The sequence below is a fragment of the Anguilla rostrata genome, chromosome 7 (genome assembly GCF_018555375.3).
Source record: "Anguilla rostrata isolate EN2019 chromosome 7, ASM1855537v3, whole genome shotgun sequence".
Lineage (NCBI taxonomy): Eukaryota > Metazoa > Chordata > Actinopteri > Anguilliformes > Anguillidae > Anguilla > Anguilla rostrata.
The window spans coordinates 8,058,514-8,074,715 of NC_057939.1; the positions used below are offsets into that span (position 1 = coordinate 8,058,514).

At 44.1% G+C, this 16,202-nt stretch overlaps 2 protein-coding genes across 3 annotated transcripts in view; one reads left to right on the forward strand and one right to left on the reverse strand.

Annotated features, from left to right (window-relative positions):
• Positions 1 to 6: 6 nt before the first annotated feature.
• On the forward strand, positions 7 to 4,969 carry kin (Kin17 DNA and RNA binding protein). 2 transcript variants are annotated; one of them, XM_064342610.1, is made up of 12 exons: positions 7 to 280; positions 1,100 to 1,194; positions 1,427 to 1,470; positions 1,615 to 1,742; positions 1,936 to 2,112; positions 2,366 to 2,414; positions 2,542 to 2,599; positions 3,091 to 3,205; positions 3,473 to 3,592; positions 4,139 to 4,238; positions 4,350 to 4,450; positions 4,661 to 4,969. In XM_064342610.1, the coding sequence occupies exons 1-12, from the start codon at positions 167 to 169 to the stop codon at positions 4,721 to 4,723; spliced, it is 1,164 nt and encodes a 387-aa protein (XP_064198680.1). In that variant the 5' UTR covers positions 7 to 166; the 3' UTR covers positions 4,724 to 4,969. The 2 variants fall into 2 exon arrangements, with proteins under 2 accessions (XP_064198680.1, XP_064198679.1); XM_064342609.1 differs by having other exon boundaries at positions 9 to 280; positions 1,615 to 1,737; positions 1,931 to 2,112.
• Positions 4,891 to 16,202, reverse strand: part of itih2 (inter-alpha-trypsin inhibitor heavy chain 2) — a 13,261-nt gene continuing 1,949 nt past the window's right edge. Inside the window, exons 4-22 of the mRNA XM_064342608.1 lie at positions 15,710 to 15,760; positions 14,749 to 14,924; positions 14,448 to 14,552; positions 13,947 to 14,109; positions 13,586 to 13,693; positions 12,901 to 13,029; positions 12,559 to 12,675; positions 12,086 to 12,254; positions 11,676 to 11,801; positions 10,852 to 11,033; positions 9,862 to 10,047; positions 9,463 to 9,602; positions 9,015 to 9,187; positions 8,609 to 8,734; positions 8,002 to 8,115; positions 7,407 to 7,605; positions 6,699 to 6,871; positions 6,159 to 6,270; positions 4,891 to 5,564 (exon numbers count right to left, since the gene is read on the reverse strand). Coding sequence (XP_064198678.1) covers positions 5,417 to 5,564; positions 6,159 to 6,270; positions 6,699 to 6,871; positions 7,407 to 7,605; positions 8,002 to 8,115; positions 8,609 to 8,734; positions 9,015 to 9,187; positions 9,463 to 9,602; positions 9,862 to 10,047; positions 10,852 to 11,033; positions 11,676 to 11,801; positions 12,086 to 12,254; positions 12,559 to 12,675; positions 12,901 to 13,029; positions 13,586 to 13,693; positions 13,947 to 14,109; positions 14,448 to 14,552; positions 14,749 to 14,924; positions 15,710 to 15,760 — 2,697 coding nt within the window. The 3' untranslated portion in view covers positions 4,891 to 5,416. The remainder of the gene's footprint in view (positions 5,565 to 6,158; positions 6,271 to 6,698; positions 6,872 to 7,406; positions 7,606 to 8,001; positions 8,116 to 8,608; positions 8,735 to 9,014; positions 9,188 to 9,462; positions 9,603 to 9,861; positions 10,048 to 10,851; positions 11,034 to 11,675; positions 11,802 to 12,085; positions 12,255 to 12,558; positions 12,676 to 12,900; positions 13,030 to 13,585; positions 13,694 to 13,946; positions 14,110 to 14,447; positions 14,553 to 14,748; positions 14,925 to 15,709; positions 15,761 to 16,202) is intronic.

The following is a 16,202-nucleotide window of genomic DNA, read 5'->3' on the forward strand; positions in this document are numbered from 1 at the left end:
ATTGAGCCAATCACGGAGCACAGAGAGCGCGTTTAATGGACGACAATAATACCTGTAACGTGTTGGAGTCTCTGGTTGGAGTTCATTTTCTTGTTTGAATTTCGATAGAAAATAGTGATTTTTTCGCCTCTGTGTTTCTGTCTTCGGAGGGCAGGTAGATTTAAAAATGGGGAAGGCAGAATTTTTAAGCCCTAAAGCGATCGGCAATAGGATAAAAGCCAAAGGTCTTCAAAAACTACGGTGGTATTGTCAAATGTGCCAAAAACAGTGCCGAGATGAGGTAAATTACCCAGCCTAAGTGATCTAAAGTTATGATGTTCCATTATTCCTTGTTAGCTAAATGAAGTCGAGCTTGTTATGTAAGTTTATGTTAACCTGTTTGCTAGATAACGTTCGTTTGCTAAACTAGCTTAGTAACAGGAACTTACTGAAGCCTCCCTGAATGTTTGCCTTTTTCTAAAGTTCTCTAGACGGATCGATGTTTAGTATCGATAATGCGTTTCCAGTTAACACACATCTACCTACTGAACTAGGCTAATATCGCTACCGTTAGCTGTCTTGGAATGTATTATGTTTTTGTAGTATGTGTTATCTGTGTAATTACACTACTGATGTGATGGCGTATTAGCAAGCCGCTAGCTAGTACTTTTATTATACAGTATGCTTGTTAATGCTGTGTTGTGCTACATTATGCATTAGAGATGCAGATACTTTCAATTACGCCGACAATTACTTATTGGTATTGGCTTATGTTAAGATTATGGCCTATATAGTGGTCTGATGGCGAAAAATCATGCATTAGATAGAGAGGCGATGCATTAGATGTTTTTTTGTTGTTGTGTGAAGCACCTTGAGTTGTTTGCATGAATGTGCTTATAAGAGTTTTTATTTATTATTGTCTGCTTCTTCCATGAATGGGGACACTTATTTGCAGATCACATCTGTGTTATAATATAACCCGGAAGTATCAGCATCATTATTGGAAAGTACGGGCAGACAAATATAGAGTTTCCATATTGTGCCTCCGTAGTATGAATCTATAAAATGCCATACTATGCCACATATTAAAGATCTACTTTAATTGCTGTCGTCTCCCCAGAATGGTTTCAAGTGTCACTGTATGTCCGAGTCTCACCAGAGACAGCTCTTATTGGCCTCGGAGGACCCGAACCAGTTCATGGACTACTTCTCTGAGTGAGTATAAATTGTGTTAAACAGGGTGATTACATTATTTCCGTCAAACACTAGCTCCAGTACTGTTTCAGTAGGCAGCCAGTAATATGTAGGCCTATGTGGTAAAGAATCAAGATTTCAAATGTAGAATTACTTATCTGCCATGAGTCAATTCTGTATAACTGGTTGTTGTTGTTGTTTGTTTAAGATTAATCGCACAGAATGTAATTTTGTTTTTGTCTGTTTTTTTAAGGGAATTCAAGCATGACTTCGTGGAGCTCCTCAGAAGACGTTTTGGTACAAGTCATTGTCTACGTCTCAGATTTAGGAGATTTTTCCAGATTTTCATGTATTTTCCTGGATCTGGTCAGTGGATTTGTTTACAGAACTGATGATTTTCTCTGATTAATCTCTCTCTCTCCCTCTCTCTGTCTCTTTCAGGGACCAAGCGAGTACACAACAACATTGTCTACAATGAGTACATCAGTGACAGAGAGCACATCCACATGAACTCCACCCAGTGGGAGACACTGACAGACTTTACAAAATGGCTTGGAAAGAAAGGCAGGCTCATTTTACTCTCTATTACTTTCTGTACAGGAAGCTTTAATCAGGGGCATATATCATGCTTGTTTTCAGGAGCATTCTTTAACCAGTTCATACCACTAGATTTGTAGTGGAACTAGGGGTGGCACACTACACATAAATCTTCATTGAATGTGTGCCAGTAAACTGCCACAACCCCATGACCCCGCAGGTTACTGTAAAGTGGACGAGACGCCCAAAGGGTGGTACATCCAGTACATCGACCGCGACCCGGAGACCATCCGCCGGCAGGAGGAGCAGGAGAAGAAGAAGAAGCAGGACCTGGACGACGAGGAGAGGAGCGCCAGGTTCATCGAGGAGCAGGTCCGCCGAGGCCGGGAGGGCAGAGATGAGGTAAGCGCCGCTGATGTTGTAGTGCTGCCATACTCACATCTGATACAATTGAGCAGCTGGCCTGTGGACAATTGAGAGGTAGTAAATGGCCTGTTTATATTGGGAAAATTAACTTCCCGAGGTGATTATGGGGAAAACTGGCCTTGTACATGGATTCTGTAGATTGTACAGACGGTCAACTAATGTGTTCCTTCCATCCTCTCCACTACCTGGTTAGCAAAGTGGTGCCATAGCTGTCTGTTTTTATTTGTAGGAAACACCGGTGTTCACAGAACTGAAGCGAGAAAGTGAAGAGGAAAAAGGTATAGAGTGATTTCTTCCCTTTTCATGAAAACAACAGTCGGCATGCTTCAGCACGTTGACTTTTTTTTTTTTTTTTTTAAACGTAATGTTTACTGTTTTTTTTTCTTCTTTTTTTTTTTCTTGCAGTTGCCTTCAATCTGAGCAAGGGCATCTGCTCCTCTACTGCGTCATCCTCAAAAGCAAGGTAATATCTCACCTGGCTTTAGATTCACACAATAATTTAAAAATCCTTGTGTTTTAGTGCACAGTATATGCAGATGATACAATGACAATTTGAAACAGCATTTATCTGAGTTTGGTTGTCATATATGCGGTATTATGGTACAAAAGCACCTTCTGTATGTGTAATAGAGGAAGTTCTGCAGCACTGAGATGCACTTAGCTTGATGGGCTAAAGACAGGATACACAGCTAATAGAACTAAAAACATTACTAATCAAGGTACTGGCGGTAATATCATCATTGCATTCTCGCTTATGTTTGTGGACTCTGCTGCGTATGGAAGATTAAGCGGGTGTATTGTTGTTGTTTGCCGATTGTTGGCATGCATGTTTTCCGAGGTTCATGACCGTTTAAAAGACGTGCTTTGAACACCTGTGTTAGGTGTTACTAATCATCTCTCGGATATCTATGTCAGCCTGTGGTAACCAAAAATCTACCCCCTGCCCGCCCCCAGTTCTTCCCTGGGCCCTAGTGCCCTCCAGGCTACGGGCTCCGTGAAGAGGAAAACACCAGCTCAGAACTCGGAGTCCAAGGAGAAGAAGAGGTCCGCTCTGGATGAAATCATGGAGGTACCATTTCTTTCCGGCCGTGGTCACATTTATATCCCTCAGAACCCTTTTGGCATGTTGTCAACGGCTTATATCCCAGCTGACAGAAAAATGTTCTCACGAGGTTCCTGGAATGTTTTGTCAATGTTATGACAGCATTGTCACTACATGGTAGCAACATTGTGAGAGTATTTCGTGTTATGTAGGGTAGGGTGGACGTGGGAGTGGTTCTGCGGCGTCTCTCCAGCGTGAGCCTCTGTTCAGATTTAGCCTCTCTGCTGATTTCAGATGGAGGAACAGAAGAGGAAGTCGGTGAGGGCAGACCACTGGCTGTACCCGGACGTTGTGGTTAAGGTGGTCACAAAGAAGCTGGGGGAGAAGTACCATAAGAAGAAAGGCGTAATCAAGGTAAGGTTTTTTGTGAAAATGTGCGTGGACTCTCATTTTGTATTTCACATAACCGAATGTCACGGCATGAATTTCCACAAGTAACCATTTGTTACAGTACTCCTTTTTTGTTTAATTAGTTAAATGGTAAATGGTAAATGGACTGCATTTATATAGCGCTTTTATCCAAAGCGCTTTACAATTGATGCCTCTCATTCGCCAGAGCAGTTAGGGGTTAGGTGTCTTGCTCAAGGACACTTCGACACTCCCAGGGCGGGGTTTGAACCGGCAACCCTCCGACTGCCAGACAATCGGTCTTACCTCCTGAGCTATGTCGCCCCATTAGTTGCTTAAGTTTCTCAGTGACTGCTTGGTCATAAGAGAACAAAACTCATTCTTTTTAAATCCAGCTCTGGTTGACTCAGTGAGTGTGTTAGCCAGTCTGATGTAAAGGTGTAGGTTGTGCATTACATAAAATTCGGAAATAGTACTGTTTTATTGACCATTAAGTCAGTATTAGGAATGCCCAGTGACTGGGTCAGTCACAGCTTGCGTCCTGCGTAACAGGAAGTCCAGGATAAGTACACGGCCGTGGTGAAGATGAACGACTCGGGTGACAAACTGAAGCTGGACCAGAGCCACCTGGAGACTGTTATCCCTGCGCTAGGTAAGGCTTCACCATGGTTACTCACCCCCCTCCCCAACAGGAGGGAGCGTGTTATTGCCCCTTCCCGTTATGAAATGTTCAGTTGGTTACCCGTAATTCTTTCTGTTCCAGGGAAACGGGTTCTGATACTGAATGGGGCCTACAAGCAAACGGAGGCCATACTGGACCGCATCGATGAGAAGCGGTTTTCAGCCACTCTGATTCTGGACTCGGTATGTGTGTGTTTCAGAGAGAGAGTGTGTGTGTGTTTCAGAGAGAAAGAGAGAGAGAGAGAGAGTGTGTGAACTTGCTTGCTTCTTACAATTTCCAAATGCAGTGTTAAACTGATGCAAACGATGTGCAGGATCTTTTGCTTATATTTGTGTGTGCTTAAATTCGCCATAAATGCTATACTGTACTCTACTGTGTTTTCGCCTCCTCAGGGCCGTCTGAAAGGGAGGCAAGTTGAAGGAATCGCCTACGAGGACTTCTCCAAAATGGCCTGAGAGGCACTTCAATGACCAAACTTGGACAACTCTACTGTGTCAGAGTTTTTTTTTTTTGTTGGTTATTTTTATTCATTATTCTTTTAAAAATTCGTAAGTACTCTTGTCTGATGCTGACAAAAAATCCCTAGTTATTACTGCAATTATGGAATCCTCTTCCACGAGAATGATTGTCTTGTATTTTATCGTTTATTGTGCATTCTAGTTGAAATACATGCTAACAAATAAAATGTTTATCCAGAGTAATCAGGACAGGTTTGCTATAATTATTGTGGAAACATAGGGAAAAGTCAGAAGGTCTGAGGAATTAAAGGAAGATGCCATTTCTAGTGTACAGAATGTAAATACAGATCTATCAGCCAGTACTGGAGTTTCTTTTTTTTGTTGGGGGGGGGGGGTGCGCTGTTTTGCCAGATTACAACCTATGGAAGCTACACGTGTTTTAGTCCAATGGTCCAAGCTCACAGAAACTCCAGCTGTGACTGACGGCATTGGTTTGTGTACATGTTGAGGCAACCAATGACGGACCGCCTACAGAGTCCACGTGAAATGTATTTGCGTGGTGTTGTTTACACAGTCCTTTTGTATGCATGTCACCCCTTTCTGTCCCTCAGAACATTTAGATCCCAGATGCCCAAACACCTCATACTTAAATTTTTTGGCTCAGTTTTATTACTCGCCCTGAACCTCGCTTCACTGTTGCTGGTAGAAGCTGTCCAGCTGAGGAACAAGGTAGTCCTTGTAATGTCCCTCGATGAAGCCCTTTCCGCTGTTGTGAATAAACCAGCAGAAAACGTCCGATCCGCGCTTCTTGTCTTTCCTGTAGTCTTTCTGCCAGCCCCTGTGTCATGCAAAGGAAGAAAGAACTCAAATGCGCAGAATAAATGCTACATAAATACAGTTTACATTGTATTTGGTTCACATGACATGTTTGGGATTCATGCCACTTGGATGATTATAACATGAAAAATGTTGTATACTTGTGATACAGAGTATCATCTTCCATCTTGAAATTAGATTTAGTATAGTAAAATATACATTCCTTTCTGTTCATTTCTTTTAGCATAATGGAAACTACATATTAAAACTGCTTTGCTATTCTTCACATTTATTTCCTCAGAACAGTCTGGTGAAACCTACCCCCTTTAATTTTAGTTTCTGTATATCAAACTACACTTTTCCTAGTTTCCTGGATTATACCAGCTGTCAAGATTACTTTTACTTAAATCATTTTGAGAACGATTGGGGAAACAAGCCGATGGGACAGAGACATTCACCTGTGGTCACGGGACAACAGCATCATCGTGACAAGAAAGAAAATGGACTTCATAACTTGTTTGTAGGTGGGAAACACCAAAAACAATTAGGGCTTGAGAATATATCATCTAGCATGGGAAGAGCAGCTGTGCATTGTGCCTTGGTGTTGGCGTCATACCTTGTGACTGCCAGTTTGTTGCCCTTCACCTCCATGGTGGCTTCTATCTTCAGGGGGTCAGCACCCTCATGGAAGTTGTACACCTTCACTTCAGGTTCAATGGAAAACTGACCTGGAAGGATAAACAAGGCACCGTCATTTACAGACACACTTGTTGATATTTAACTGTGGAAATAAAAAGCATCGAGACAGAAAGTTTCATGTGTGAAGCAGTCCTGATTGCCAGGCTTCTGTCAAGATGAGGCCTTATTACCATAGAGCAGGTAACACTATGGTAACACCAAATTTTAATGTCTGAGCATGACCTTCATTTCAATGTCTCTGTAGGAATCAAGTGCGTGACAATTAAAATCCACCCATTGGATGTTCCATGCTTACGCTATGGACGTTGATGCGTCCAACCCAACATTTCCTCCTGGGTTTGACTGTTTTCAGTGGAAGATGGAAAAGGATTGAGTCTCCTGTTTTGGTAAAGACCTGGAGCAGTGTAGTGTGGCAGGAGCAGACCTGAGTGGTCTGCCCTGACTCTGGGTAACTCACCTATGAGGCCGTGCACGGTGGGGGAGTACTTGTTGGTGTTAGGAATGTAGAGTCCCAGGAAGTCCACACCGACTGGGTTCTTCTTCCACACGCGGTGGAGCAAGACCATCACAGAGATCTCGTCATTGACTGTGACTGTCATTTGAGAGTCCTTCACGATAGACACTTTCACTCTGAACAAAGAAAGGTAGACAAGAAGCCTCAAACACAAATTCAAACCCAAATACTTGGTTCTACAGTGACAGGATATAGTTGGCCCCATCCCACAAGGGTTAGGGTGAATGTAATTTAGACAGGGTTCCTTGTGTGGATGCTGCTTTAGTTTTGCATGGTATTCCATGGCATCAATCTGCAACAGGTTGAGAGGCATCTCTAAAATCCTCAGTTCAGTTGGATCTGACCCAAAAGTGGACTCCACTAATCTGCACAACTACTGCAAATGCTGATTGCATTGCCAGTCAGTTCAAGTGAAGTCCCTATTTAAATGAATTCATTCTTTGAACAGGATTTAAAATACCTCCTGTCCTTGCGGCTGTAGGTCATCTTAGTGCGCACAAATTTAATCTTGATATCCTCTGATGACCTCTGATGACTCTCTAAGGATCACCCCCCCCCCCCAAACGATCTTTTCTTGTCTAACTATAGCACCCACTTTTTGGAAGTCAACCGACCCTGCCACATTGGGTTTCCGGGCCTATGCACAGGTACCTGCTGAGAGAGGCATCGGCCGTTGCTGCCCAGGACAGGTTGTGGCTGCCCTTTCCATCGGTCAGGACGATGTTCTCGGGCGTGGCATCCACTCTGATTCCCTCGGGCTTGTATGACACCGAGATGGCCCCGAAGTAGGTGCTCAGCTTCTTGTCCACCATCTGCTTCGCTCCTATGAGCTGTCCATTCACCGTGACACCTTTTCAAAGGGAAGACAAATGTCACCTCAAAAGCACAGGCTATGAAATAGACTGGTGTACTATAGAATCAGACTAATCCTCCATTAGTCCTCAAAACACTCTTTAAAAGGTTATATAGAAATAGAATCGATCAAGGAATAATGGTATTAGCAACGCCACACCCTCACATCTATTTACTACTGAAATCCTCAAGCTCTCTTTTACCAGCTACATCACTAAATATTATTTTGTAGGTTTATATAAGGACTACTGTCAATTGTAGCATTGATAAATTGATATTGTTTCTGGTCTGTACCTAACGTTACCCTTTTTGTACGTGCATGTTTAAGTCAATAAGTAGATGAGCATCTGCTAAATGACTCAATGTAAATTGTAATCTAAATGTAGAGATTTACCTGATTCAGGGTCAGACACCAGGTTCAGTATGTGTCCGGGTTCTGAGTCAATGTTGAAGCAGATGTCCATGTTACTCTTTGGGAGGTGAACGATGAAGTGGGGGTCATTGTCAACTGTGTAAGACAGACAGCAATTTTTCAGCACTATGCACTGACTGGTCTGAAACTACATTTCCCATCAGGTAGTGGGGCAATGTATGGATTTATAATGAGGGAAAATGTTGCTTGTCAACAGTCTTCTATGTTTTGGTTTTGCTGGTGGGCAGGATATATCAAATTGACTTGATGACCCACACAAAATGGATTTTGGAGAACTGATTTGTGATTTTGTTTGTGGAATACAGAGTGGAGGTTACTGTTTTTTAGCGGAAAGATTTTGCAGGTTTGTAATTGAAAAAATGCATCTCAAAGCGATGCTAAAGAAGCCAAAATATGCTTCTTATTTATAAAATTAAATATAGCTTATTACGGGAAGAACATTATGGGTCCCCAGGACCACCCATGCTGTTCTAACAGGGCAACATCAAGTCCGCATGTGGTCCTTGTATTGTGTGAAACACTTGATTCAAGGCTGTGGTGTAAACAGGCAGAGACAAAATACTGTTACCCAAGTTGACCATATCAGGTACAGGACGCTCCACCTCACTCGGGGGGGCATCAGTGGGTGTCTGGGCCCAGGGGGGCACACTGTGGACCACCTGGACGGGAGTCTTCCCACCCAGAGGAGCTGTCCCTGTGGGAGAAGAGCTGCTGATAATGTCCTTTGCCATTGAATGTTCTTAAATAGATTAACAAAATAAATAAAAGAAGCTAGAACACACAGTTTAATACAAGAGTGTTAGGACGGTGGCACATGCGCACAGCATACCTTTATCATTAGGAATCTCCATTACCAAAGCAATACATGGAATTCAAACTCTCAATAGCAAACTTCTGGTCCCCAAAACAGCTGGGCTACTTGAACTAAGCTAGAGGACTTGGAGATATAGAGACCTCGGTTTATGATCACATACCTACACAGCAGCCCTGTTTGCGGTCCTTTGGAGACTCAGCCAGCACCCTCTCCAGCCCCCCTTCACTCTCCACTAGCAGAGCGGTAAATGGGGTGACAAACTGGTGCTCCACAGCCAGGCCCAGGATCCTCTGTGTGATTTTCCTCTTCTTGGCTGCGGTGGGGGCCAGAGACCTGCATGGACGAGACTGCATTAGTCATCCATTTCAACCATCCACGTACAGCCTGTTCTTCCACACAGCGGCAAGCCTCACAATTAAAACAGCGGGTCGAAAGTGGCATTACCTGTTACACAAGTGTAGGGTATGACTATCTGTCTGCTAATGAGCAGTTAACCACTCAACTTAGCATTCAGGGCCCATTCTAGGCGTTTGGACTGTCAGGGCCCCTTATGCTAACGCTAAAGCAAAAGTCCCCTGGGACGAAGCCAGAGCGACTGGAGTGCTCACCGTTCAGCCAGCAGCTGGTTGATGGTGATGTACGCCCACATCTGCCTGGCAAAGCCAGCGAAGGAGTGAGTCTGGTGAGTGAGGAGCCCGTCCAGCTTGAAGCAGTCTGCCTCTGTCTGGAGGGACAGGTCCATCCTCGACTGGGATGGGGGGGGGGGAGAAACAGAGGAGTACATTCATGGATATTGCTAGCATGACCGGGCCCTGACCCTTCGGTCATATCCCTCATTAAAACACCACAGAACCAGACAACAGGGATAAATCTGTGGCACCGTGGACACAACAATATTTTTTGTCAGTAACATTATAATTTCTGTCAATCCGATAAAATGTGATTATCTTCCATTGCCCTCGTGTGATAGCCCTCACTCGACCCCCCTGAGGTATATATACACTCACAGAGGAGGCTGTGGTGAAGCTGTGCAGGGTGGTGATGCCAGCCTGCTGAATCTTCCCCGCCACCACCAGCTCAGAACCGCTGAAGAACTTGTCAAATTCGTTCTGAGTGAGGTCCGTGACGGTGTCCTCGGGGAACTGGATGCTGATCTTCCTCAGGAGCGGAGAGGACACCTGGCTGTAGAAGTTCTGGAATGCAATGGGAGGTGGAAGACGACATAATCACCGGGAAGCGTGGAGCAAGCTGTCGCACTGAACACCAGAACTGCGTATTAATGGTGGCAAAATTCATACTCCCAGTAAATCATATGCGAGTGACATGCTGATATTTATAGTCATACTGACAAATAAAAGTCCATATAAATAATGTCCCAGGTGTGTAGTACACCAGTGTACAAGTCTCATTTTTCTTAAGAAATAGTCAAACAAACAAGAAATTGTTTGAACTGAAAATAGTTACTGCAAATGTGTCAGCCTGTAATCTGTCAAGTGTGGGAAGGGGGAGGGGGGGGTGCACCAGATTTGGGCAGCACTCAGAATAAAAGGTTCCAAAAGGCTCCTGTGTGTCTTCATAGAGGAATCCTATCTAGTTCAAGACTCCTTTGTCGGGCAAAATGGTTCAGTCTGGGACACACTTTTACACACTTTTCACACACCTACCTTAGAGGGATTCACGGAGGACTAAAAAGGGTTCCCCTACAGCAGGGGTCCTCAATCTGATCCAGAAAGGGCCAGTGTGGGTGCAGGCTTTTGTTCCAACTGGGCAGTTACACACCTGATTCTACTAATCAAGGTGCTTAGCAAAGATTCCAAGGGGTTGATTAGTAGAATCAGGTGTGTTACTGCTTGGCTGGAACAAAAGCCTGCACCCACACCGGCCCTTTCTGGATAAGATTGAGGACCCCTGCCCTACAGAGACAAGCCAAAGAACCATTTTTTTCCCCCAGAGACTGAGGAGGAGGACGAGGAGGAGGGGGGGGGACTGGCTCGCACCTGCAGCTGCTGCGCGGCGTCCTGATTGGCGTACACCCTTTGGGCGATCCCGCGGTTCTCCAGCGCGATGCGCTCCAGGAAGTCGTAGTCCACGTCGAAACCGATGCCGAGGGAGAAGAGCGAGAACTCCTCGCGCATGTTACGCTTGATGTTCTTCTGGATGGCACTCAGCTTGATCTCACCTGGGATGGAGGGACAAGCAAAATGGGGACAGGAAGAAGGGGGAAAAGTGGGGAAGGCAATGGAATGGACCTTTACAATGACCTTTAATTTACTGTATATAACCTATAAAAAGGAATTCATGCTGCACATAAGGACTCTTGACATTGCATTGCAACATTAATAACATTACATTGCATTAATGTATGACTGCCATCAAGTAAGTTTGCAACAGTTTGCTGAAAAGAAGCTGTAGGCCAGGGCTGCCCAACCTGTTCCTGGAGAGCTACTGTTCCATCCTGTTTTTCATTTCATTTAGCACTCCCGATTCTACAAATTGGCAGCTCAAAGAGATTTCTAGCTGTTGAATGAGGTGTGCTTTGTTAGGGTTGGGCTACAGGACGGCAGCTCTCCAGGAACAGGGATGGGTCACCATCCTGCAGGCTTTTTTTGGCTTTGCATCAGATAGCAGTAATCAGAGGGAAGGCGGAAAAGAAACAGGACTGAGGGAAAGAAAGCAGGTGCAACACAACATACATCCAAGGACTGCTCTACTCTGTGAAGTGAATGCCTGATGGACAAATGAGTGTATTCCCGGAAAGGTTAACATGTGACAGCATGGGCCTGGGACAATGTCAGTGTCAGTGCAACTGTGACTCACGCACCCACAGTGGGGTCTCCATCAGACACCAGTAGGATCATGGAGACGGAGCGGGGGTCAATGAGACCAAGGTTGGATGCTTTAGTCAGTATGTGAATGGCTCTCAGGATGGCCTCATTGATGTTGGTGCCTGCAAGCAGAGACAACACGGACCCATTAAGAACAATAATGCAAATACCCCCACAAATAGCCTCACATCCACGACTTTACTTCCCACTTCTGTGGAGATTTGTTTTTAGTCTCACCAGGAGGAGGTATATTCAAGACATAAGCAACAATATTATTCTGGACAATATAGTGGTAAAATACATTACAACGCTGTACAGCAATCCACATTTGCCATTTGATTGTAATTTTCGGAGCACCAGATCAGAGGTGTTCCCTCTCTCCATTCTTTACCCCTCACTCACTCACCTCCACTGGGCTTGATGTTCTGGATGTACTGCTTGGCCTCATCTCTCTGGATGCTGCTTCCAGCCACCAGGTCCTCACTCCAGCATCGCACATTGTGGTTGAAGTCAATGATACTGAAATAGTCGTCTAGGGAGAGGTCATCCAGGATGGTCTTCATAGCCTCCACCGTCTGAGAGAGAGCGAGAGAGAGAGAGAGAGAGCGAGAGCGATATTTAAAATAGTACAGCAGTATGACACACTGGCCACTAGGTGACAATGTTAAGAGGAATGCTCAGTAGGAGGCATCATCATGCCTTAAATTAAACTCATGAATTCTGCTGTGTCCACTAGAGTGCAGTGTTGTACCAGGGCTGAGTGAGGCAGTCTGCTGACGGTTGTGGGTTTGGGAGATTATCAGTGTGTGGGAGGGGCATCGAAGGGCACATGATCACATGAGTGTAACCATGGTTACCCGCGCACTGAGGAACCCCTACCTGTTTCATCTTCAGTCCCCACATGGAGCCGCTCACATCGATGACAAACACGATGTTCTTGGGAAGAGGTGCGAGATTGGAAGGGGCGAAAAACTGCACAAAATGTCCATCGGACACCTGTTGGAAAGAAGCGCAGTTCAGTTACGCACCACCCATCTTGAAATTAAATAACAAAAGAGGGAATACACAATTCTATGCTTATGTGTTTAGTGTAGTGTAGCGTGTGTGCGTGTATGTGTGTTTAATGTAGTGTAGTGTAGTGTGTGTGTGTGTGTGTGTGTGTGTGTGTGTTTAATGTAGTGTAGTGTGTGTGCATGTGTGTGTGTGTGTGTGTGTGGTCACCTGCAGCTCCCCAGCATTGTTGTCTCTCTCAACATCATATTTGACGGTAAAGACTCCCTCTACAGCACTAGTGGTGCAGTTCCAACACTTCTTCTGCTGTTGCAATGTAGGCTTGAACACCACATGTGCCTGTAGGGGTAAGGAACAAACAGAAGCTCTCTGTCAAAGTCACAGCTCTTTTGAATTTTACAAAAAAAAAAAAAAAAAATTCAGAAATTGCTTTCATCGCCATACAAAACCGATTTGTGGAACACGTTGTCTGTGGAGACGGTGCGACAGAGCTGAATGATTCTCACATCAGTGTTATAGCCGGTCCACCAGTCATTACAGAATTCATTTGATGGTGGGATGTGCAAAGGATTTTAGCCACATTAACAGATCACAGTAACTGTTGACAAATTTATACTTTATTTGTTTCCAACCTGCTTTTCACATTTAAAGACAGCTAAATGAAATGCATTTTTTTGACTGAGCTGCCTGCCAGCAGGCAAAATCATCTGCAGCAGTGATACTGACAAGTTTTAACAAGTTGACAAGTTGAAGAGTCACTGGGCATGACTGCCCGAAGGGCTCCAAAATGTCCACTTCAGTACAGAGTTTCATTCAGTCATTGTTAAAGCCAATGTTCAACAATGCAGCACATTAAACTTCCAGCAATTTCATGTTAATTGATATGGCAGCTTACCTTGTCTTTAGTCTTTGTTATTTTTGCCATTTCTGAAAATTGTTCACCCAGTGTGTTGGGAGCTTCAACAAAAGAAATGCCTTTTGGCTCATAGATGTACACATCAACCTGGCAGAAGGAAACAGCACATACATATAATCCATTATTAACCCCCCCATCAACCCTTTCATTTAACTAAGAAGACTAATGAAGACGCTGTTTCATTTTGAGTGACTGCAGATTTAAGGTTGTCCTCCCTGATTTGACAGAAAAAGGCTACTGTGATTGGACAGGAAAAACTAGAAATGTTCAGGATTGGACGATCAAAAGAAGGCTTCTCTAATTTGCCAATAAGAAGCGAACTTCATTGGATGGCACTCGCCTGCAGTTGAGGAACAAGACGGCCGGGCTGCAGGTGGAGGGAGTGTTCGTACACTCCCAGCTTCCTCTGCATCATTTCCTGGTAGTGCAGCTCAAACTCGATCTTGCTGCCTGCTGGCACGTGTACCTCCGTCTTAAATGTCTCCATGTCCAAAGAATTGGATCTGAAGATGAGAGACTTAAATGTTAACAACAACCAGACAGGTCAAATGAATGCTACTCCAGGCTGGATAAGGGCTGTAGGGCTGAGGGTGGGCTATCAAGAATGAAACAGAACACTTATTTAGGTCAGTTTGGCCATTTGCGTTGGCGACCCAGATCAAATGTTTTATTTGGCAATCCTGTAAGACCTCATAAAGATTGCTTTAAATGTTTGTTATTTAAGTATAAGACCTATTTGGACAGGGGGGATCAGTATGTATATTTTTATGTTGTTATTGGGCTCCAGGGTCAAATATAATTTATATGTAGCGTCCTTCGGCCCTTGCATTCTGGGTAATACCTGACGATGCCAGCAGCCTTGCCTCTGGCTCTGGCCTGGGCGTACAGGTTCCTGGCCACGGTCTTCTCTTTCACCGACCCAACAAACGTTATGCCATTCACGTTCCTGTAAACGTGACAACAAAAAAAACGGCTATTCAATGCCTTTATGATCACACGAGACGTCTGATAACTTTACTGGGGAAATCGTGGAAACTTTGGCTCGTCAGGGCATGCTGGATGAAGCCAGCTTCCCCTCAAACTAACGTGACTTTCAACCAGCCGTCTGCTTCTGAGACTGCGGCTGCGGCTGGAGGCCTTACATGGTGAAGTTGTTGATGAAAGCCCGCTTGGGGATCTGCACGTTGAAGGCTATGCTCTGGGCCTGCGGAGCCGAGTTGACCACGCTGCTCTTGACGGTGGTGTGGGCGAACCGGGACGTGATTCGGCTCTCCACCTTGTAACTTTGGACGGTCACAGGGGCAACCCCCGCGATAGCCTGCGGTCACCAAATACAGTCAGGCGTCAGAAATGAAGTCACCGGGTCATCTGATTTGTGAAATTGTGGCACATTGTTCGATGTCCTTCTGTCTCACATTTATCCAAGTCAATAGTATATTTCATAGCTTGAAAAAAAAAAAAAAAAAAAAAAATTTAAGTTTTAGAAACCAACAATACCAACAGAGTGTGGACATAAGTCTTCAGAGACATGCATCATAAAGCTTTCCACTGTAACCACTTGGCTCGTTGACCTGGAAGATTGACCATGGAAGATGTTTTGCTGACTTTGGCTAAACTTCAGTCGCGGGACTTTACATGTCTGGTCAAGATAATAACCACCACATACAGGTTGTTTTCCATTGTTTGTTACACGCACACACAGATCAAGCGTGCAGAAGGTACAGTTGCGCAAAACGGTTTTTTTCAAGCTAATGGCGTCACACGGACCCTGCATTCTGATGACCTGCGTTTGCTGTCTGTTATACGTGTTCCCTTCGATGTTCTCCACTCCCATATTACAACTGTGGATGTGTCATGAGCTCAAAATAGAGCAGCATATACTGGATACTACATAGGAATATAACTGCCACAGTTTGAAAACAAATGGTATGTTTAAAAAAAAAAAAAAAGATTGCAGATGCTCCCGTGTCTGGACTGTCCACAGGAAAAAAAAATACTTACAGAAGTCAATAACCTGTCAGCTAGTTTATTTTCTCTGAACACGGCCATCGATTTCTAGATAAGATTTATCTCTTCATAGGGGCCAAACAAGAAGGAAAGAACCTCAAAGTCTTCTTCTGCTTCTTCCTCTTCTTCACTGGGAAGTACACTCCTCTGAAAAAGGCAAATTAAAAAAAAGATCAACCCTATTTTATAACCATAAAAGAAGTTTCCAGATGCTCTGTAGTGATTACAATGGGCCTTAAAATGGCATAAATCAAATTATACATTATCATCGGTGATATACTTCTAAATGCACAGCTGGACTGGCAGAACTTGTGACTCCAGTGCAACATTGTTTATTCAGCCTAGATGAACTGACCACAGTTCCACGTATCAATGTATTCAGAATTCACTGTTAGCTTTTCCCTACGTAACAACAGTTCCACAGTGGAAAGAATGGCACACTGTGTTCATTTCTCTCATTTTGTCAATGATTTTAAAAAGAAGGGACAGGATTTCTCTGTCACAATAATCATTTCCAGTAATTTATCCAAGTCAATATTACAAAAAATATACACCAAACAGGCAATGGTCAGGTTTTAAAAAATACCAA

Bases quoted from the DNA above. Each gene is read 5' to 3' on its own strand.
- kin (XM_064342610.1), top strand. From the start codon at position 167: ATGGGGAAGGCAGAATTTTTAAGCCCTAAAGCGATCGGCAATAGGATA. The intron at 281-1,099 runs GTAAATTACCCA...TCGTCTCCCCAG, and splicing joins AAAAACAGTGCCGAGATGAG to AATGGTTTCAAGTGTCACTG. The intron at 4,451-4,660 runs GTATGTGTGTGT...TCGCCTCCTCAG, and splicing joins CCACTCTGATTCTGGACTCG to GGCCGTCTGAAAGGGAGGCA.